The following is a 24,131-nucleotide window of genomic DNA, read 5'->3' as shown; positions in this document are numbered from 1 at the left end:
TGCCACTTCTCTATGAAACCCTGAATTAAAATTGTCTAAGATTTGCATAAAGCATGGGGCCCATTACAGCACAATACTACACTACAATTAGCTAATCAATTTAAAGTGTGCCTGATTTAATCACAATTAGTAATTGTTGCAATTAGTTCATTTAAATGAATATTCACAGTGGTGAAATACAACAATGCAATAGATTACGTCCCTATTTTGGGAGAAACAATTACAAGCATGGAGGGAATAGTGACGCAGTGGTCCGCGCACTGTATCACGAACGTAGCTTCTTGTGTGCGGTTCCTAACCGTGGCTAACATCAGTGGCAATGATATTCGAACCGGTTCAGCCTGGTTCCCTCCACCAACCTGCACTAAATCCAACTTGGCGGATTCGAAGGTCTGCCAAGTCTACCAAACATGATGACTCTCAATGCACAGCTCACTTCAATATGCATTATAGATACGTATTTTTTTTATTAGCACAGCAAATATCTAAATCACCCGTAAATCACGCGACTTCAATGTGGCCACCCCATTCTGAATCCCTCGACTCTCCCCGCCCCCTGTGAAAACAGGCGCTGCACGGAGCCTCTTCCTCCCTATCATCTTTCCTGAGCCTTTGATCAGGTTCTTCCTATAATTTTCCGATGATTTACCATTTCACTCTCTCTCTTTCCTTTACGTTTATTTTTTCCCTTTTCCCATACATGAGATCATTGACTCTACTCCTATTCCCATGGTGTTGCGTGGGTAAAACGTTGCTAGTTCAGTATTGCCTTGTTATTCACGAACTCGCTATCTGCGATATTGGCTATCTGCGAATTGCATCTGGAATTCTACGTCTATGTAGGAGCAGTAACGACATCACAACGATCATCATCAACGTCACCATCATCATCATAGTTGTCAGCATCATCGCTACTGCATCCTTCTACTGCGCAGCATCATCAGAACTGAAGGTAAATTCATTCATACAGTGAGGGAAAAAAGTATTTGATCCCCTGCTGATTTTGTACGTTTGCCCACTGACAAAGAAATTATCAGTCTATAATTTTAATGGTAGGCTTATTTGAACAGTGAGAATAACAACAACAAAATCCATAAAAACGCATGTCAAAAATGTTATACATTGATTTGCATTTTAATGAGGGAAATAAGTATTTGACCCCCTCTCAATCAGAAAGATTTCTGGCTCCCAGGTGTCTTTTATACAGGTAACGAGCTGAGGTTAGGAGCACTCTCTTAAAGGGAGTGCTCCTAATCTCAGCTTGTTACCTATATAAAAGACACCTGTCCACAGAAGCAATCAATCAATCAATCAGATTCCAAACTCTCCTCCATGGCCAAGACCAACGAGCTCTCCAATGATGTCAGGGACAAGATTGTAGACCTACACAAGGCTGAAATGGGCTACAAGACCATTGCCAAGCAGCTTGGTGAGAAGGTGACAACAGTTGGTGCGATTATTCGCAAATGGAAGAAACACAAAAGAACTGTCAATCTCCCTCGGCCTGGGGCTCCATGCAAGATCTCACCTCGTGGAGTTGCAATGATCATGAGAACGGTGAGGAATCAGCCCAGAACTACACGATAGGATCTTGTCAATGATCTCAAGGCAGCTGGGACCACATCAGCAAGAAAACAATTGATAACACACTACGCCGTGAAGGACTGAAATCCTGCAGCGCCCACAAGGTCCCCCTGCTCAAGAAAGCACATATACATGCCCGTCTGAAGTTTGCCAATGAACATCTGAATGATTCAGAGGACAACTGGGTGAAAGTGTTGTGGTCAGATGAGACCAAAATGGAGCTCTTTGGCATCAACCCAACTCGCCGTGTTTGGAGGAGGAGGAATACTGCCTTTGACCCCAAGAACACCATCCCCACCGTCAAACATGGAGGTGGAAACATTATGCTTTGGGGGTGTTTTTCTGCTAAGGGGACAGGACAACTTCAACGCATCAAAGGGACGATGGACGGGGCCATGTACCGTCAAATCTTGGGTGATAACCTCCTTCCCTCAGCCACGGCATTGAAAATAGGTTGTGGATGGGTATTCCAGCATGATAATGACCCAAAACACACGGCCAAGGCAACAAAGGAGTGGCTCAAGAAGAAGCACATTAAGGTCCTGGAGTGGCCTCGCCAGTCTCCAGACCTTAATCCCATAGAAAATCTGTGCTGGGAGCTGAAGGTGCGAGTTGCCAAACGTCAGCCTCGAAACCTTAATGACTTGGAGAAGATCTGCAAAGAGGAGTGGGAGAAAATCCCTCCTGAGATGTGTGCAAACCTGGTGGCCAACTACAAGAAACGTCTGACCTCTGTGATTGCCAACAAGGGTTTTGCCACCAAGTACTAAGTCATGTTTTGCAGAGGGGTCAAATACTTATTTCCCTCATTAAAATGCAAATCAATTTATAACATTTTTGACATGCGTTTTTATGGATTTTTGTTGTTGTTATTCTGTCTCTCACTGTTCAAATAAACCTACCATTAAAATTATAGACTGATCATTTCTTTGTCAGTGGGCAAACATACAAAATCAGCAGGGGATCAAATACTTTTTCCCTCACTGTAAACTATGGTTTAATATTTATTATTCATGTTGTATTTACTTTATGTTTAGCATAACCAATTTCTAGTTTTTTGTATTGTGATCATTGTAATGTATTTAATAGTAATAGCTTATTTAAGTATTAATTTAAGGTAATTTTCCGCGAAATTTGATATTCACAAGCATCTCCGGATCGTATCCCTCGCGAACAACGAGGGAATATTATCTTATTAATGGCTCACCTCCTTCAGTGAATTCTTATAAATTACCCTATTTACTGACAGGGGAATGGGGTAAATGGCGATACACAAATGAATCATTTGGCTGGACCCCGGGGTCCCGCAAAAATCAGGTCAACAATTATAATTTTTCAGTCCGCCCACTCGTGATCCCGCAAGGACACCGCTTGTTGTCGCCAGCAGGCGGCGATCGACACGATGGGCGCCACCCCACCGGCCAAACGCGAGCCCCGGGGGGCGTCCGCCGCAGTCGCGTGCGGCGACGACGCCCTCCGGTCAGCCGTCGACCCTCAGCTTCTTTGCCTAGGCGAGCCCGGCCACCCCCCCAGGCAGTGAATTTAGCGTGTTTATGTAATCTTTCAACTTTTTACGAAACTTAGTGCCCCGAGTAGCTCTCGACGAGGCCAATCGATTGACCACTAGTTTTGTTGTCGGTCAGGCAACAATTACATTGATTGAACTGTTTCAAATAAAACGAATGCTATACAGTACTGCATTACAGTATCTGAGATGACCAGCATCCTGTAATTATTGTAGTAAGAATTTACCACGCCTATGCCAATGCATATCCCCAGCCCACGTGTCGTCGGTATTGTTTGGCCGTACTTGACATTCACGTAGAGACATCTTGCCATTCTGGAGTAAGAATGTGCCATTGTGCACCAATGAGACCCAATAATAGAGTACCATATTGAAATACATCTGTACTCTATTTACCACACAAGATGTACTGCCTATGCAGCTAGTGTATGTAATAAACAATAAGAGAGGTCTTTATTAAAAGCACCTACGAACCATTATGACAATACTGCACCCCTTGGTGTGTGATGGCTGACTACAGCACTGTATATATACATCATCATGAGCTGCCCATTCCACTGCTGGATGAGGTACATACAATACCACTGTATAGGGATACACAATGTAGACAAGAGTCTAAGTGTGCTATATACAGTGCCTGTGTCTGTGCGTGCGTGTGTGGCCTCTGCGTGCGTTGAATTTAAAGTTCATTCCATTTAAATAATAAATGGTATAGGTCTCCGTGAATGGGAGACTGCCAGTCAAGTCTAGCCGTGTGTTAGGGGGGAGGCAGCACGTGTAAGAAAAAAAATGTTTTTGATTAAAGACACTTCAAATGGCACTGCGAGGTCCTTACGTCTCCTGTTCACAGGGTTAAGCTGTGGCTCGCAGCAGATAGACAGACAGACGTGCATGCGCCTGTTAGGTAGGCAGAAGGGAGGATGGGCCGAGGGAAATGTAAGGAGTCTGGGGAGTGACGAGACTTGAGTTTAATTTGACTTGGCTGTCCTTGCAGAAGGCCGGAAGCCCTCCGAGCCAAAACAAGTCGTACGGTGAGCCAGGATTCCACACCACCCCCAGCAACAACCACTCCAACACCATCTCTGTGTTACATTTCAGGTGAACGCGGGTGCTGATGTGCAGCTGCACCCGGCACAAAAGCTGCTGCCTGCGCATTCAATCAGCGGGACACGGTTCATGCATATATAGATTTTTTTATATATATAGATTTGAAAAAAAATATATACGCAAGAATTGTGCTATGTGTTTGTGAAGAGTGGGGTGAACATTTAACGGTGGTGGGAATACGAGGCGAGGCTGAAACACTGCGCTCGCTGTCGAGTCCCAGAGAGCGCGTTGCTTTCCAACCAGCCCGTGTTACACACAATGCACCAGCCTGTGCACCCTCAACATGACGTTCTTAAGGTTCACTGATGCATCGTCATCATCCTCATCAGCCATGATCGATCCACTGCTGGATACGAAGGTCTCCCCCAGCCATATTTACATACCTGTCATACCCTTATCAGTGTCCTACCTTATTAACAGACCAATTCAGACCTTATTGGTCATCGCGTGCCCCTTATACATATCAACGTTCATCCTAAAAAGTCCCATCACAAGGGAGAACACGAACAAATGTACAAAATATTTTTTTGGCCGTATTGAAACGGCTGTACGCCGTGCGGACCTGAAAGCTCAATTTCCCTGTATAAGAATACGGATAAACAGCATGTGTTGACAGGTACGTCTTTCTCTCACGAGCCTGCGAGGTAATGATCCACCGGTTGATTTCTGATCTCATTTGCTGCATCTCCCCGGTGGCTGTCCTCCCGGACGCGGTTACCATTTTCTTGGATGCCACTCTTGTTATTTATTCTTGACGCCTCGGTTTATCGGCCATATCTACCCATCGGCGCATTTGGGATCTTCGGATGAAATGCGCAATACATACGCAAATTATCAACATGATTATATACCCTTCTAGCGAGGTGTCCTGCCCCAAGCACAATTACTTTTTTTTTGTCACAGTTTGAATGATGTCATTATTTTATGTATTCCCTACTTTCAAACGCTGTTCCCTGTGTGAATACCTGCGGCTTCAATTCCCCGGCGTTGTATGGGTCGCAATGAGTGCACGTCATTTGTTCCACCCAAACAGTTGAAGGTGAACGTCATAATCGCGACTCCTTGGCAACGCATGCTGTTGTTGAAACATCACATCCCGGTGATTGTTAAAATTAAAAAGCAGTACCGTCGTTATTTTCCCATACTTCACCGCGCCGTGGCCTCAGATTGGTGAAGGCGGGCAGCATAGGACAGAAGCACAGAACAACAACAATGGATTTTGGTCACTGGTGGTCAGTAGCCTACAATCAAAATAACTTTAGCCACATTGCAGGAACAGAGAAATTACACCAACTTCATTTGCGTATGTTTTAATGATTGCATTTTAGTTATTTGTATTTACGGTTTACTGTCATTTTAAATGCTTGTGGTTTTGATTGACATACATTAAACACGTCACGGTATATTTGTGTTTCTTTGGGCAAAAATTGTGCGAACTGCTACGTTATTTTTGTTCTCCATAGTATGGAAATTACTGTCTGTCTGCAAAGCTGTATGTGACACGGACACGGGACAGCAGCTGTTCTGCAGGCGGGAGCAAGAACGACACCTTAGGCAATGGGGCCCATTTCGCATTACCACAGCAAAACATGCGTTTCCAATGTGCTGTACTTTACTTCGATATTAATATCCTGTTACCATGAGTATAGCGAGCGGTGGCGCAGTAATTTTTCGCACGTGAACCCTGTGACCTGACTTCCACACTCTGCCACGGCTAGTATCAGTGGAGTTGTGATATGTGAACTGGTTGGTGTTGGACTCCATATTCACCATCTCACACTGACCAGCATGGTAAAGTGTGGTAAAAAAATGCACATAACTGACATGGCGTGGAGTGGCCTTCATCCAGAAGTGGATTGGCAAAGGCCTGTGCATAATGAGAATAATGATAACCACCATTATTTGTATTTGAAGTGTTTACATTTGTATATAAATGTTTTTTTAAGCTACCACTAGAATAAAATAATAGACTGAGATTAATGAAGTGTGACGCACCTCTGATGAGCACGGTTGGATAAGTATGGTGGGAAATAATTAAAACATAGTACATACATCATGCTTATATTGACCTCCTTACAGAGGTTAATATTGAGTAAATGTTTGCCACATTATTTCACAATTATGACTTTGGACTCACAAGAGCGTCTCTTGGCATATGCTGAACGGTGGCATTTGTACAATGGCATTTGCCCTTATCCAGGCTAAGAGATTATTAAGATACGTCTCTCTTGCTAGGAGCACTTGGATTAATGTACAAAAGATGCTGAATAATGATACGAACATTGTAGCCGTCTTCTTTTGTATGGTTGATGTAGATGCAGATCAACAACTACAATTTCACATGCAGGTGGTCAAGAAAGTCAGATTGTATCATTGTGATGTCTACTTCGTATTTGTGGATCGGGCATTGAATCGTTATATGTTGTACGGTCTGTTCTGAATGACCACAGTCGCACACTGGTGAAAAATCAATACCAAGTGTATAAGGTCACAATATGAACATTTAAACCATAAGTGCATATTTTAACATATTTTAACATCCTTAATTTAAAAATACTTCATAACACGTGATGTGTTAAAATAAATTATTTATAAAGCCTCCGCCAAACCCAAAATAATCATTACTTTATCTGATCTAATGAAGGATTGGTTGTTGCAATCAGAAAGTTGTGTGAACGCATCCTCAGTGACCACCTCTAGTTTTGACAAACTGTTAGGGATTTACCCTGTCACCGAATATCCCATACTGCTGGTGTCATGTTGTAACAACATGATGGATGTCTGAAATTATATGCAACTCTATACAATGCAGACAACAATAAACAACGTAGTGTTTTCTACCGCAGTGTTTAAAATACCGTACACTGTCTTAATAACATTTGGATTAATAAGTGTCTAAATGCAATCACATCTCAAGACACTGTACAGAATAATGGGATATGGGTATCCTGCAGAAAGTAGGCATATTGATTTATTACGTTTATACATGGAAAGTTACAGCCGGAGTCAAGGAGGGAGGTTTTGAACATCGATTTGAACAGGGGTGGGGAGTCAAGAGCACCAATAGCAGAGGGGAATTTCAGGCTATGTGGGTAGCGCAGGAGATAGAGCGACCTCCCAGGGGTGAATCCACGGAGGATCTTGAAGATGGTGAATGCAATCTTGTATTTGATCCAGGAATGGATTTGGAGCCAGCAGGGAGATTATCGAGCCGACATTGGGGGCCTTTTGGCAGGCGAGAGTTGCCGATTTTACCAGCAGCATTGCTATAGTGCGTTGAAACCTTGTGAACCTACTGTATATACATTTGTGTTGATCCACAAGACGAACAAAATACGGTTGTGTTTATTTTGGCCAAAAAATCATGCCAGGCATTGTAATTATTTGACCATACTTTGCAATTCCAAGCAAGGGTTGGTAAATTGAGAGCCCCAGTATTGGTTCGTGTCACTTGTCACTGATTTACCCATGGGAATTAATCATACTCAGGCCACGAATTTCATAACGTACTTTGTTATCCACGACACCACCTGTTCACACCAATTATCATTCCGCCTAATAATACTGTAATTATATTTATTTTCAAAGAAAAGTAATTTACTTCCCGGAAAAGTCTCAAGCCTTTTTTTGTGAGGGTCTTATATTGGGATATTTGGCCAATACCCTTCATATGTGTTATGCATTTACAGAGGAACAGAGAAACACACGTAGACACAGCAGACTCAGTGACAGAGACATATATACATTCCTAGTTTTCATACATCACTCTGCCGTGATAGATTAAATATCTCTAGTTTTTATTCAACCTTGTATTTTTTTTTAAAGCGTTCGTGACTGCAGGGATTCTTATTCTTGGTTCTTCCGGTAAAGTCACACAGAAGGGAAACAATAAAATAATAAAAATGTAAAACAATAACATTCTCACGACGTTTCGACTGCAACACAAGCAATCATCATCAGGTGTGAAAACCACAGCAAGAAAATTTGAAAAAAGTGTATGTGTATATTCTTTGAAAAATCGACCTTTTTTCAAGCAAGCAACAACAAAACTGTGCAATTTCTCGTAAATTTTTTGGGTGACAGATGCTAATATTCGAGAAGAAAAGTAGTTGGTAGAGAAATGTATCAAACCACCATTATTATAACAAATTGAGGCCCAGTGCATGCTGCAAAAGTGATGGCTATGGCACGATAGACTTAAAATCTCCGCTCAAATGCATTTGATCTTCGTCAAGTGTGTCCATTAATACTGCGTGTAGTACATGTGGTGTGTTCTGGAGATGACTTATCCCCCACTTTAAAAACAAAGAAAATCCTCAATAAATATTACTTTAATTTGGGGATGTTGCCATAGTGTAATGGTTATTCCACTTCATTTCCCTCGCCTCTGTCCACCCAACAGTATTATCTCTTATTCAACCAGGTAAGGCCCAGAAGCGACCTGCGCACAAATGATAACTCAACGAAATAGCTGATCATGTGGAAATTAATTGTAGCCAAATACTCTAAACGAAGGAGGCAACATTAGAGCAATACACTCCGCTCCTCCTGACGCGTATGTTTCTAAATGTGGAGGGAAAAACCAGAAGACCCAGAGAAGAATCCATGCGACCACGGGAAGAGAGACATGCAAACTTCAAATATACAGCTGTCACTGGTTGTCGATTGGCAGGTCACGTACAATGTGGGTACTCCCACCTCTTCTGTGACATTAAGGCCAGCATTGAAGAGTAGGCCAATCACCTACTCGTAGAGGGCCTTCCGTCAGCAGTGGCGTGAGCAAACACTTGTCAGGCTACACGTTTACCTTTAACTATAATTCACATGCTCAATAACAAAATCTATTCCCCTCTAAATATTACACTTCCAGTAAACCTGTTGACAAAATTCCCACGAAATCAAACCCCACCACATGCAAAGGCAAGGGGCACCACGGTGGTGAAATGTTAACTACCTCGCCTGATATACAGGAGATTGCAGGTTCGATCCCGACCCTGATGCCTGTATATTTGGAGTTTTGTATGTTCTCCCCGTGGTCGCGTGGATCTTTCTCAGGTTACTCCAGGTTTCCCTTCACATTTAGGAATCAACATCATCTGTTTATAGTATTTGGCTGGTATAAATCTACACATGATAAGCCATTTCGTTGGGATAACATTTGTGGCCAGGTTGCTAATGAAAAATAATTATATAGCTCAGTGAGTCTTAAGCTGGTAATACGTTTTTTTATAGTTTAGTTTTGTAAAGCCTCGGTGCTGACATAAAAGGCCTGCTCGCCTCAGATGTTAAAACGGTGCTCCGGGTAATGCTGTGACTCACAAAAAGTCATCTCGTCTTCCCTAATGAATCGATAACATGAGTACCATTTTGTGGGAAATCATTTTGTGGAGTAGTGGTGCAGTGGTTCTCGCACTGCGCTATCAATGCAGCACGGTGATTTTGGTTCCCAGCCATGGGTGGCATTAAGTGGTTCGTGAGATGTGAGACATTTCTGGGATAGCACCCCCCCACACACACTCAGTTCACTCGCCCGCACTCACCAGCGTACACAATTTTGGTCGGTGGATTAACAGCCGTATTAGTGGATTAACGGCTGTATTTGTTGATGTTCTACGAATAGACTGGCACGTGTGCATGCCATGGTAATTTGTAATCCAAAACCATTCCCCGATGGGAGATGATTCCCAACCCCATTAATTGGTTCTCTGAACAGGCAGAAGTTTGACTCGATTTGCGTTAAATACCTCACGGGATTTTCATTCACAAGAGTCACCACGTACGACGTGGCCTTTACAAGAAAGACACTGAATATGTTTTGTTAACCGACCACCAACACACCGCAGGTGTTCGCTCAGAAACACTCCCACGCACGGGGAACTGCCCACACATTATGACGTCACACGCCCATGGTGTGGTCTACTTACACTCAGTTGCCGCGATTACGTCACGAGTGTCGCCGCAACGTGGGCGGTGACGTCAGGGCGCCGTGAAAAATGCCTTGCGCGGGTGTGACGCCACGCTCCGCGTGTTGATGACGTCAGAGGCGCAACGGCCCCGCCGAGCGCCGCACAAACGTCCCCTTTTTGCGTGACGACGTAACATCCGCAACGCAAAGCGTTCATCGGGGCGTGACGTCACCACGCAAGGCATTCATCGGGGCGTCGCGTCGCCGCGTGACGTCACCACGCAAGGCGCTCAACGCCCCTCTCCTCGCCGCTTGGCGCCTTTTCGGGAAGATGACGCGCGCCGCGGCGGAAGCGACGGGAGTTTTGACGCCGCGCGCGATGACGTCACGTCGACGCGTGACGTCACCACGCGGGCCGAACCCCCCACGCGCGGATGTAAATATTTAGATCGCGGCGCGGCGGGCGGACGGACGGGCGGACGCATTAAGAAGCGCAGGCGGCGTCAGCTCACGAGGCCTTTGCCTTGCCGCATAATTAACTACGAATCATTATTACCCGTTCAAGTGTTAGGTCGCAGTGGTTGATTTAGCCTTCGCCGTTGTCATGTCTGTGGAGATGGACGAGCTCAGGCACCAGGTGATGATAAACCAGTTCGTGTTGACCGCGGGCTGTGCCGCGGACCAGGCGAAGCAGCTGCTGCAGGCGGCGCATTGGCAGTTCGAGGTGAAAACGACGACGCCGACGACACATGAACACGCGACACAAAAACGACGGCGTAGGCGACGCGAATGAGCACGTAGATACTGACAACTGAGTAATTGCAAGAGTTGTAATAAGGCATAGCTAGACGTCGTGAGTTGGAACGGTACGAAGAGCAAACATCGATATTAACTGCGAATAAGATGAACACCAAACAGCATTAATACATCAGCAACGACTAATGGAAATGACAAAGTGGACAATACAATTTGATCGTCAAATAATACAAATAACGACATCGACGGTTTTAAACAGGAATAACAAATACAATAAATATAACTAATTATATGAATAATTATATAAACAAGCAACACAAAAACAACAAATAATAAGAGCATAACTATAACGGAATACAGTACGTAAGTGTAAACACCAACAATCGCTTATAAACACAAACAACACCCGGGGCGGAAACGTAATACACAAACAAAACTCACGTAAACAAAACACAGAACGAGCAATACGTACGCAACAATGCATGCACGACACCAACAAACACATAGCTGCAACAATAACAGCACAAAGTCAACGTAACATGCCGACACAAACAACAACAACCATAACACACATTGCAATCACAAACATGAGAGAACACGCGTAACAATAGCGAGCATTCAACACGTAACAACATCAACAAACAACCATAACATCAACAACAACCATAACAACACACGCTACAATCGCAAGCCTGAGAAAACACGTATCACGAGCAAGCATTCAACACACGTAACAACAACATGAACAACAACCATAACACACGCTACAATCGCAAGCATGAGAGAACACACGTATCACGAGCAAGCATTCAACACACACGTAACAACATCAACAACAACAACGCAAGGGGTATAAGATACAACAGCGACCATGTTAGAGAGCCGCGTGCTGCCAGAGACGAGCTGCTCCGTGATGGAGGAGCCTCGGCGCTTAACATGGCGACCCGCCTCGCCGTGCCCTCCTCTTCCTCGACTCACTTTCTTGTGTCACTGTCTCCCTATCAACCCACCACCACCACGACCATCGCTCTGTCTATGTCTATTCATCTGTCTCTCTCTTTGTCCCATGGTTGTCCGTGTCTGACTGCCTCCTCACTTTGTCCACGTGTCAAAGTCTCATTTTTTGTTTTTCGGTTCCCATTATTTCTCAACTGTTCGTGTCTGTCTCTGTCTCTCCTACCTGTTTCACCCTCCATGTGTCCTTGTATGCCTGTCTTACTGGCTCACCTTTCTGTCTTACTTGACTGCGCCCTGTGCCTATCGTCACTGCACGAGTGTCCACCTGTTTCTGACGATCTCCTTACCCGTTCCCCATTTTACACCGATACATCTAAAAGTGCCCCTCTCTGTCTCGCTTTCATCGTATTCCTTGTCTCACCATATTCCCGTTTTATGTGTTGTCTTTATGTGTCTATTATAATGTTTCCCGTCTCGACCCTGTGTCTAACCTGTCTACCAATTATCTCCCTGTTTCACCCGTTTTCTTGCCTTCTCGTCTCTTTCTCCTACTCGTTCCCTCCTGGTCCGTCTCCTCCTGCCTCTTCTCTCCCCAACCTATGTCTTCTTTTGTTTTTATCCCCCAGACTGCACTGAGTACGTTTTTTCAAGACGGGAATATGCCCCAAAGTCATCAGTACCACCAGATGGTGAGTATCTGTCACATGACCCCAGCGCTCACTCTTCCATGACCCCAAGCCACCCTGTCCATCGGCTGAACTGCAGATGATGCTATAATGGTCACTGTGGTACATTTACTTGTCACTGGCGTAGCTTGGTTACTGTGGACCCTGGTGCCAGTATTGAAATGGGGCCTTCCCCTGTCCAATGTGTTCCCCCTCTCTGGTCTGACGCCTGGGTCCGTGGGCCCGGGTGTGCATTTGCAGGGGCCTGCAAATCCACTGGTAAAAGTTTTTTTTGCCGTAGGTGATGATGCAGGAGTTCTGATTGCGCATGGCTTTTGCCGACGTGGTCACGATGCTGTCGCTGGAGATGTTTAAAGTGGGTCACGTGCCCACATTGTTTTTGCCGGGATATAGCGGCACACTGGTTGTTAACGCCAGTTGTGGAGCAGTCTGCATATGCTGCAGACACTGCTGAGAAATTAGGGACATTACAACCCTTTGTCAACTGCAACCATGGTGATCAGGTTAAAATGAAAGTACCAACCATGTTTGAACATTTTCACCTTTGTGTTAAACTATGTGTTAAGTAGGCGTTGAGTTCCATGCATACGTTATATACAGGGGTAGTTTGACCATACTTGGGGGTGAGACACCAGGACCGGGTTCAGATGTCATTCGCCAGAGAATCGAACTCGGGTATCGGATTGGTGGATGTGCAACTATGTATATACAACATTATGATGTATATATTGTGATTACAATGTCACTACGACAATTCGGCATCCATAATCTAACCAATCTGCAATGTGGCCCTATATATACCATTCTTGTTTGTAAAGCGGTTATGTAGTGTTACAGTGCTTTACGTAAGCATTATGTTTGACCGAGAATTTGCACTTGAAATTGGAAAGACGCGTCCAATTAATCGCTGACCTTGCCATTCATTCAACTTACTCACTTTGAGCAAAATTGCGTTGTATATTTTTTTATTTTAATTCATGCGCAGTGCATATGGACTGCATTAAAGCAGCAGTTGCTGCTGTCACGTTAACGTAATGCCGTCTGGGGTTTTTCTTTGTTTTATCCAGTTGCACTTTTTAAGGTTTTATTTCTACATTAACAACATCACTAACGAACATAGCACAGCACGGGAAAACAATTTCTAACCGAGGCCTTTATGAATTGCTACACTGTGTACATTGACCTAGGAATTCAAGATAGCATTGCTTTTGTCTGCGCGTTTTCATGGAATTGAGGTACATTCAGTAACCCTTGGCCCGCCAGATCGAGGAAGTGATAATACTCATGGCACGTGTCATCCCTGGACGTGTCGTCTGAACAAAAATGGCCGTGGGAAATTGCACGGCTGACATGCATTACTTTTTGTATGCACTGCTGTGATTCACGCATGGTGTTTAGGTATCAGAAGCTTCGAACTTACAGACCATCGCCATCGTGGAAATGTTTTTATCGGGTGGGGTGGGGGGTCAGAGACTGCCCGTGAATACACAATTACATGTATGCTTACCGGGTGAGGTTAGTCAATAAGTAGCATCAATGTTAATGGTTGACAGATTGACAGATCTTTCACGAAAATAGCACTGGTTGTTTACACTGCTGCAGGGTGATACGAGTTGTTTGACATGAAAATTACATTTATTAGAAAGTTTATGTGGGATGTGTGCATGTGAGAGGGATTCTGTTGGAATCCTGCATGGCTGCGTTGTTATGACTGGAGGGTTTTCTCAGACTGGGAGAATTTGGATGGAAACACCACACCCAATGCCTGGCATGGCTTTCCCAAGCATAACATGATCACACAGGCGTGTTTGTCAATGTGTACACAACTTTCAAAGTTTTCTGGTTAAGCTTTTTATGTGAGACATCTGATTATATTAAGACTTGGTAGTACCTATCCTACCTTTGTTTAACGTTTATTATTATTTCCTATGTGCCATGTCCTCTTTCAAAGATGTCGGCGATCATAGCCTTCCATTTATCTCTCGTGGAATTAAATAATTACTTATTGTTAACATGATGGTAATTCAAGTAGTATCCTATTTCAACGTTTGTGTGGACACAATTTATTAAATTATAAACCAAAGCGCATTGCATGATTAGCTGATGTTTTATATTTTTATTATTTTATTGTTTCCCTTCTACGTGACTTTACCGAAAGAACCAAGAATATGAAACACTAAACAATGAAGTGTTTGTACACACAGCCGTGTTCCTGCCATACCGTGCTTCTGTTACAGCAACGATTTGTGTAATCTTGTGCTGTGCTTGGAAAACTCGTTGATGGTACTTGGTTCTGGCTCCTCACCCAAGGTTTCTAAATATGGTTCTGGTTTTTAGACTGTCTTAATAGCACACATAAGGTTGCTAAATATGGAGCTGTTTGAAGATATGTGTTATTGGCACATGCATGTGTGTAAACCCGATCTGGATACATCGTCTTAGGCTTCCAGTGTACTTTTCATGCAACAAGATCACATGGGTGGAAGGGATGTGAGTGGAATTGTGAGTGATGGGTGCAGCGTCACTGTGTCCAAAAAATGTTGCTGACATTCTTTGTTTGGTGTTGTAGCAGTATAGAGTTCTGGATTTAATGGCGTTTGGTAGAATAACTATTTGCTTAGAAATACAATGAATCATGGTAATCCAAAATGGAAATCTAAAAGATTGTGTAATGTACATTACATAAAACAGGACACAGCCAGTTTGGGAGAAGTGATGTTCAGGTTTTTAAGGTAAAGGCTTCTCTAACCCAATGTTCTCTTATCAGATGACATTGACATCAACATTAAATAGCTACTGCAGGACTACACTTTCAAACGCTCCCACATTTTACTTTGCTTTCTAGTAATTTAGTTAAAAAAACGTTAAAATTCACACATGCTATAAAGTTATGCTTGGGAATTAACTGCTCTGTAAATATCCCAAACTCCTATCCCTCTTTAATTTATACTTCTGTTAGGATGAAAGGTGGAGACAATATTTTACCAGAATGGTTAATTTTTAAATGTTGCATGTAATGAATAGGTTAGCATTCTATGCTTGTTCATTTCAATTCAGCATTTAAACATTTAACTTATTCCATGAGAGCTGAGCTCGTTGCTATTGTTCTTCGGTATATATATGGATGAGTTAATAAGAATAATAGATTAATGTTACAATGAAGACTAAAGGTAGATTCTGATTGACAAGCCATACTTAAGCTTTCCGGAGTATGTTCGCCAAAATCTTGACATCTTGTTTCACCAATGCAAGTAACTTGTGTACTGAATGAAGTTTCTGAAACTGTAGCACGTTATCTGCATTTAATGGTTTATAGCTGCCAAGTATTGTCTTATAGCAGTTCGACTGAAAATAATATTGCATATGGTATTCGAAAAAGAAGCGGTATAGAATGTGTTTTTTATGTTGTAAGCCATACCAAGGCATCCGGGTTAGCTGAAAATAATATATCCCGTCTTAGGAAGAACACAGTGTAATGGATATATTTTAATCAAGAGCATTACTGGCAAAGTGAGATGGGAGTCACCTTAGTGTATTTAAGTTCATTACGCATGGGAGATGTGATTGACTAATTTATTTGAAGAAATTACTGGTGTTTAACACCACTTGTAATAATTACCTGCAGGAATAGCCAGGTAACGTCCACTCGGCTCCTGCCTTTTGTTAGCTAATGTACCACACATTTTGCACTTCGATATTTCAAAAATTAACTTACAAAGCTGATGACTTAAAACATGTACATTATTCTTAATATTTATATATTTCGTTCTTTATTCAGTGCTACATATAAATAACGTTTTTGTACAAATTATACCCTGAGCTCTACAGGATAGATTGAAATCACCACAATGTGTCAGTTAACACTTGTTATTGTACTGTAGTCCATACTTGGTATTCCAGAGATGTTTTAGTGCCTTTTGAATTAAGTAATTGCAGGTAAAATAATATTGTATATAAAACATTAAATTTTTGCTAGCGCTGTCTATGACATTGTCTCGTTGAAAAGGAAGTCGGGGTGTAGTGGGTGGTGCATTGGTTAGCGCACTGCACTGAACCAATCGCCTTAAGTTTGAGTCTCAGCCATGGTGAACATCGGTGATGAGTGGTATCTAAACTGATTCGGCGTGAAAATTCCCACGGGAGGCCTTCATCCAGAAGTGGACTGACAAAGGCTGGAAATGTTTATTAATCTCGAAAGTTCATTGTGTATTTTTAGTTGGACTCCCATTTATGTAAATTGTATTGTTAACTAGCTCTGGACACATCTTGCAAACTGTATAGGTGCCATGTAAAATCAGCATGAGTATAGCCAGCCGCACGAGATTCATGAGACATAAGCTGGAGTGCTCATGGGAAGAGGGGGGGGGGTGAGTCGTTGGGAGGAGGATGAGGCAGTGGGAGACACGAGGAGGGGGGGGGGACAGCTGGGAGGAGGGGCGAGGCGTTGGTAGGAGGACGGGGGGGAGACATGGGGAGGAGGAGGACAAAGGGGGGTAGACATGGCGTGATGACATTTCGGGTTTATGTCCCCTCCCTCCGCCATCCCCCACTCCCTGAAGAGAGGCCAGCCCTCTTTATCTGGTCACTTTCCCATTGCATTAATTGACTACTATAATGAGCCAAGAATGTCTGTGTGTCCCGCGCGTGACGTCACTCCACATCGGCCAGCCCCCCTCATTAATACCCATGAACAAGCGACATCCTCCACATGGACCCCCCCCCTCATTAATAATCATGAGCCGGTTGACGTCACTCCACATGGAGCACCCCCCCTCATTAATAATCATGAGCAGGTGACGTCACTCCGCATTGAAAAGCCCCCACAATAATCATGAAGAGGTGACGTCTTCCAAATGGACAACCCGCCTTTAATATTAATTATCAGGTGACGTCACTCCACATGGGGGGCGAGGCGCCTCCTCCCCCCTCCTCGGCGTCAACTGACAACCCTCACTACAAAGGCAGAACCCTCACGTCACGCGATCTCCGTAACGCTATTGAGACATAGAAGTAAAATGGACGTCATGATGAACAAGGGATTATAACCTTACAATGAAATAAGTGTCACCGTGGCCTAGTTATTATTATACACGTCTAGCTTTACAACCTGGCTTCGCCCGAGACTTGGATTCTTGTCTTGGATTAATACACTGCCCACGCGGAGGATGGGAGGGGGGGATGCGTGACGTTAGCAGGCACACTGCGTGACGCTGCCGCATGCGGGTGACATCACAGATGTGACGTCACCGCTCACTTGCCGTGCAAAATATATGCACTATTGCGCCCCCCACCCCCCCCCCCAAAAAGTATTTTTTAAATACTTTTTGCACAGTCTGGAAGATACCCACATGCCAAATTTCAAGTGTGTTGCATGTTGGAAAGTATGCTAAACATTTCGAACAGACACACATTCACAGATTTCCCTTTTACATTATTATACACGATTTTCCTTTAACATGTGTTTAGTTCATTGTCCTTCCCCCGCACCTCCGATTAGCACGGTTGGCTACGTACGGTGAGAAAGAAGTTCAACATAATACATAATAAGTATAGTTTTTTGTTAACGAAGCAGCATCTTTTTACATGCACATGCCTGAAAATACCTCTGTCATAATTAAGAGTGGAATTTTGTTTCTTAGCCACAATCTCATAACTTGAGCAGGGTTGGTAGTCTGTGCTTATTAACATTACTCTGGGCTCTCAGTAAGCGGTCATAACTTTTCAGTTTAAGATGTACGTTTTACAACATACAGGGTTGGAGCAGTGGTTTGCGCCTTTCGCGATAAACCTGGGCACTGAGCTCGATTGTCAAGCTTTTGAATGATAGATACCTGAATTTCGCCTGGTCCCCCTTCCTTCACAAACCAGCATTGGCTAGTGCGGTGAAGAATTGTCAAACAATTTTTTTATGGTGACATGGCATCGGGAGAGAGGCCTTCATCTGTGAGTGTGATTCAAAAGAGAGTTTCAATGTGTTTACTTATTATACAGCATAGTTAAGTAGTAATCCCCACAACCCGCTAGATGTGGGGAGGATTACATCTAGTAATGGATTAACAAAGGGGTTGTACAAGTCCTATGCAGTAAAGTATATTAAGGCAATTTTGGAAAAGATCGTGTCCATGATCTGTGCACACAAGGCAGGTTTATCTACAGTTAATACCATCAGACAGCACCAAGTATACCGGGTTGTACTGTAGTTCTTAACAAAATGCCCCTTAATTAGAGTATACATCTTAAGCTCATACAGAATTAACTAAATGTTCTAAAGCCCCTCCGATATCCGAACCAATTGCATAAGCAGGCAGCTTAGTTCTATAACTAAGTACTGTAATTACAGGGGGTGTTATCCAAGGAGTACCATTTGTCAACATATGGGGAGGATTACGTAATTAATGTATCACTGTTAACAGGAATATGCAGTTTTAAATGTTGCCAGGTAAACATTTGAATAATATGAAATGTTTTACACGTGCGATTCTCGTTAAACAGCATAACATCTAATAAGGAATAATTGAGACAACATCCTGTGTTTTACTGGGAGCTGGTTTATCTTAGGGTATTCTTCGTAATATGAGATACAAGTATTCAGTGTTAGCAAGTGAGACGGCAATGGTAGCATTGTCTCTGAAGAATGGCACACCGTGAAATGCTGTCCCCCTACGCCAGTCAAGTTTGAACTCCAGCTCGTGTTTGATCTTATAATCTGAAGTGCAGTGCACGTTTACGATAAAATGGCCTTACATCTTACGCCGAGTTTCATTTTCAAACTACATTTGCGGTTATTGATAATTATGTAAATATGAATTGCTGGTTATGGATCTCGTGATAGGAGGGATTTGCGATGCAGTGAAATGTATGGGTTGTTTCATGGTCTATGGAACTGAACACAAACTAATTTGACACGTTTTCAGCATCTCTATTATGGTGCATGCATTTCAAGTGAGTGCATTGGAAGCGAGGAAATGATTCTTTAATTTCCATGTTGTACAGTATCGTGTAAACCTAATGTGCGGTGGTAGTCTTGATAACCAGCTACAAATAAATGGTTGCATTTGCGCCATCAACCTAGGTTACTTTACAAATGTTATTTACATTTAAAACATGCTACACATAGATGTCAGGCTTTGGATATTACGAAAAAGCACGTGGTCTGACCATCATATGAACATGACATCTGTAATTTACCAATAACCTAATTCAATAACTAATGCCAATCAGGAACATACAATAGAGTTGTCATGGTTATTGTATATAACCATAACCTACCGTGACAACATTTGTCACAAAAATCTTGATATTTTCTTTGGTTGAATTACACGTAGAGTATTAGTTACTTATGTTTTAAATAAAAAATAACACGTTTGGTATTTAGATGATGCACAGTGGAAAATAATTACGCATTTGCTTTTGTACAAGCTATATATTTTTGTATTTCAGGATATATTGCTCTCTCTCTACACTGCTTTTGATTTAAACTTTGAATATGACTGACCATTAATTTAGCCCATTGCATCATATCGTTAAACTGCTGTCTGGACATTAATTGAGCCCTCGCAAATAATTTATTTGATTTGGTTCCAAAATGGTTCATGATTTTTTTTCCAGTCGATTAAAAAAAAAGAACGTTTTTACATGCAAATGATTTATTTACGTAATTGGCGAATGCACTTTTTTGGATTGACCAAAAAAAAGACAAGTTTGCCTCATCACCAATACAGCGGGATGAAATTGGGAAAGGAAATAATATTTTAAGGAAAGGAACCTTTTGTTGCACATGACTTTCAGAGAATGAAAAATTTAGTCGCAAACAAATCCACTTGATTTTGAGTCCGGGTCGGATCCATGTAATCTTTTAATAGCGTTGCCTGACGAAAAGAACATTTTGTTTCTGTTACTTTTTGAAAGTGCAATGTTTTCATTTTCAACTCGAGGGGTGGGTGCAATCACCGGTGCTATTATTGGAAGCGGTAACAGCATTTTTGTAAAACGATATGCGTTAAGTACTGTAAAGTCACACGCAGCTGTAATGTTCTTGCTATCACATGACCTGCTCAAGCATGCAAGTGGAGTGCATAGCTAACAGACCGAAAAGCATCTGAGTTGCTGCGCATAGTGCATGCACACACTGTATGGTTGTATTGAGAGCATTCCATTGCCTGAATGTTTGGCCACTAGCCATACAATAAGGGTCATCTGTTTTTATTGTTTTGTTCCTACACTTAGAAAGCAGACTGATTATTGTTTGAAAAGTTTTAGTGATCAATATATTGTGCTACATGTAAAAAAATAACATTTACTTCAATTTTAAAGGTGAGGCTTTTTTATGAATTGAGTAAGGACATATTGATCATAAAATCCAAAGTACTGTACACTACTGCAGAACCAGCAATAATAAAAATGCGCTTACCAATGTGTGAATTTCCAACAGTTATATGTAAGGCTTGATAAGATCAGGTATGCATCACAAGTTCTTAACATTTGGGAAACTTGTTTCTGCATTATATTTTACTGGTTTCACAAGGTTGTGCTAAGAAGAGTGTGTTTACATGAAAACATTTTCATAACAAAAAATGACTTTGTATGTTTTATGAGAAGACTCACAACAAATATGTGACGTTACATAAAATAAATAGTTTCAAATCACAAAAAGCCATATTATTTGAACCGGGTGCTTGTGAATTTTAAATGTGAAGAGCAGTGTGCTGCCAGGCATTTTTGTATCCTGAGTGGTTCGAAGTTGTTGTACTGTGCCAGCTTATATAAATAGCCAAGGTCTGTTTACATGAAATTTAATTCCATATCACGTTAAGAATAGAGCTGTGCAAAACAAAAAATGACTGGCAAATAATGGTACTGAGCAGATTTTTGGCACAACTTTATTTTATCATGAAAAGTCAAATAAGGTCATGATTTGTGCCACCGATTAAATTAGTTTTCAACTGTCTTTCATTTATATCAGAACATTTTATAATAAGCTTGATTTTTGAAAGTTATGTAATAATGATACGTTTCACTTACATTTAATGAAATATTGTTATTTTCTTGCCACCACACATTCCTTCTGTAAAATAAATACATTTAACCTGTAAATGTGTTATTATCAACTTTTATGCCATATTTTAATGTGTGTGCATTTGAATATGTGTAAAGTCAGCAGTGGTTGTCCAATGGAAAATCTGGCCCCCACCATACAAATGTGGAATTTTCACTGGTTTAGGACTGCCAATGGAGATGATCACTCTTAATGCTTGTTTACGTTTGGGAACAAACGTTTATAATAATGACGTTACAATTGCATTCTGGTTTGTGGTTTAAAACTAATGACAGGAATTAAACGTTTGCATATGAACGGTTCATTATAAGAAAAAAGTAATATACAATATGAACCTCTTGCTTATGGTAGATAGCATATCTTTCTGAGCAATTATGTTCTCATGAAGTGTCTTTTATAATTAGTCTATCACAACATATAACACGTGTGTGTTGGGTCATTTCTTTCCATTTCCTTCCCTGTCTTATAATTATTTGGAACAGATGGGCACCCCAGCCAACACACCAGCAACGCCGCCAAATTTTCCCGATGCGCTGGCCATGTTTTCGCGACTCAGGACATCGGAAGCCCTCCAGGGTGGCAGCCCCGCTGCCATGGCCACCTCACCGCCAGCCTTTGGCAGCTGTGGCGGCTACAGCAACTACGGTCAGCTATGGGCCGCGTCCGCCTCTTCCCCACCCAGCATGGGCGCTCGTGGCCCGATGTCTGGTGGCACTGTGGCAGCTGCAGCAGCGATGTCTCCTCCCCTCATGCTCCATCCCAGGATGCAACCTGGAGCACCTGCACAAATGCACTACCAGCAACCGCAAGGAAATCACGTGCCAGAGGCAGAGAGATGACTTTCAGCACGAAAGGACAACTTTTAGATCTTGTGCATTCAAGATTACTTTTGCATTGTAATGGGACGGTTATTGAAACGTGAAGAAAGCTTGGCTTAACTTTCATTGTTGATTTCCCTCTTTATTTGGAATTGCAGCGTTTTTGAAGGCCGCAAAATTACAGAATGGTTTGTCTTGTTTTAGTGCTGTGGTGAAGTAGTTAATTATGGTGTTCATAATATTGGGTTTGCAGCAAGCCTGTGTGGTATAATTGCATACTTCATTTTGTGAAACACATTTTGATCAGGGAAATGTTTAGCTGTCTGGTGTAAATGTGCGTCAGCTCATAACTTCGCTTTTTGGTAACGTGGTTTAAACCTCCCATTAAGCTAAATAATGAGAAACATTTTTTCAAAATGTATGCTGCATCTTTGATATACTATAGGCTTTTGTAAAAAAAAGGGATTTTAAACAAAAAGCATGAGAGTGCAATGTTTAAAAATTAAATTTAGCAAAGGTCGTAACTGCACTTATGTGAATAAAATCCGTTGAATAATTGCATAGGAATAGTTATTGGTTCATCATTAGAGTTATCTTGTTTTTATACGTTTTGGAGGAAACTCGATTAACTTTAAGTATAACAAGTCTTTTATTCTCAATTTTCATACAAGGAAAGTTCAGTTCTTATCAGTATTCCTCAGTGCTGTCAGTGTTTCTTCATCACTGACAAGGTGGTTAGTCACATTTACATTATATATTTAAAATGTAATTTTAAAAACATCTGAATTAAAATATCTTTTTCTTTAAATGAGAAGGTATTGACAACAAATTATGATATTTGCCATCATGAAATTGCTATTAACTTGGACCTTTTTAAAATCTACAAATTGAGATTACTCAATTACTTATAAAATAAAATTGTGATTTCATTGGCAAGGTGATATTAAATGCTGTAGAATTAAGTGTTGTAACTAACATTGGGGAAAGAACAAGTTTATATCATGCAAACATGGCCTATCGTTAGAACCGTTGACTATCTCTTTTATAATGATGATTTTACATTGATATTGAAACACTGGTCAGCACACCGATAACCAGCAATAACATTGCAACATCCATTGCCATCAAAACGTCACATTTTCATTTGTTTGTCAGGAAACATTTAGAAATGGCTGCCATGGTTGGCAATGTAGCACATTGTTAATATATTGTCATTGAGTACGGTGGTTTTAATAATACAATTTATGTGCGAAAAAATGAAATAGCATTCATTGTCTTGGCTGTATTTGTACATCCTTTCACCTACATAGTTTTGTAAAATTTGTTTCCATACATAAATCGTCCTTTCTTTTGGTCAGTCTTTTGTATTAAAGTTTTCTACCTGCTTTTATGGCCACAGGGCCAGCCGTGGTTTTCTTAGAGAGAAGGCAGGCTTTGAACTTGTTTGTTTTTCTTTCATAAAGCACAGTTAAGACCCGCATAATAGCACTCCAGATAAAGTCACCAGCTAATTGTCATAAAATGTGACAATAAGGCATCTTAATCATGTTGGTTTAATGCCTTTAATGTCATCTCCGTGAAATCACCTCTGCATATTGTGATGCAATTTTGGAGACTCAAGTAGCATATTACGCGGGTTCCAAAGTAGCCTACTTATTTCATGGAAATAGTTACTAATGTATCGCTTGTAGTGACCGATTTATGATGTATGTTCCTCGTGCTTTTGTCGTGCATTGTC

General features: G+C 41.8%; 1 protein-coding gene across 1 annotated transcript; it reads left to right on the top strand.

The window, feature by feature from the left end:
• Positions 1-10,583: 10,583 nt before the first annotated feature.
• On the top strand, positions 10,584-22,547 carry LOC116954199 (UBA-like domain-containing protein 2). Its single transcript, XM_032974727.2, has 3 exons — positions 10,584-10,845; positions 12,461-12,523; positions 22,058-22,547. The coding sequence occupies exons 1-3, from the start codon at positions 10,726-10,728 to the stop codon at positions 22,412-22,414; spliced, it is 540 nt and encodes a 179-aa protein (XP_032830618.1). The 5' UTR covers positions 10,584-10,725; the 3' UTR covers positions 22,415-22,547.
• The last annotated feature ends 1,584 nt before the right edge of the window (positions 22,548-24,131 follow it).

Source organism: Petromyzon marinus, chromosome 3 (assembly GCF_048934315.1).
Source record: "Petromyzon marinus isolate PM22_M1 ecotype Great Lakes invasive population chromosome 3, UKy_Petmar_22M1.pri1.0, whole genome shotgun sequence".
Lineage (NCBI taxonomy): Eukaryota > Metazoa > Chordata > Hyperoartia > Petromyzontiformes > Petromyzontidae > Petromyzon > Petromyzon marinus.
Note: the sequence above shows the minus strand (reverse complement) of the source record. Positions and strands in the feature narration are given on the sequence as shown.

Coding starts and splice junctions, on each gene's coding strand:
- LOC116954199 (XM_032974727.2), top strand. CDS start 10,726: ATGTCTGTGGAGATGGACGAGCTCAGGCACCAGGTGATGATAAACCAG. Junction 10,846..12,460: donor CGGCGCATTGGCAGTTCGAG/GTGAAAACGACG, acceptor TTTATCCCCCAG/ACTGCACTGAGTACGTTTTT. Junction 12,524..22,057: donor GTCATCAGTACCACCAGATG/GTGAGTATCTGT, acceptor TATTTGGAACAG/ATGGGCACCCCAGCCAACAC.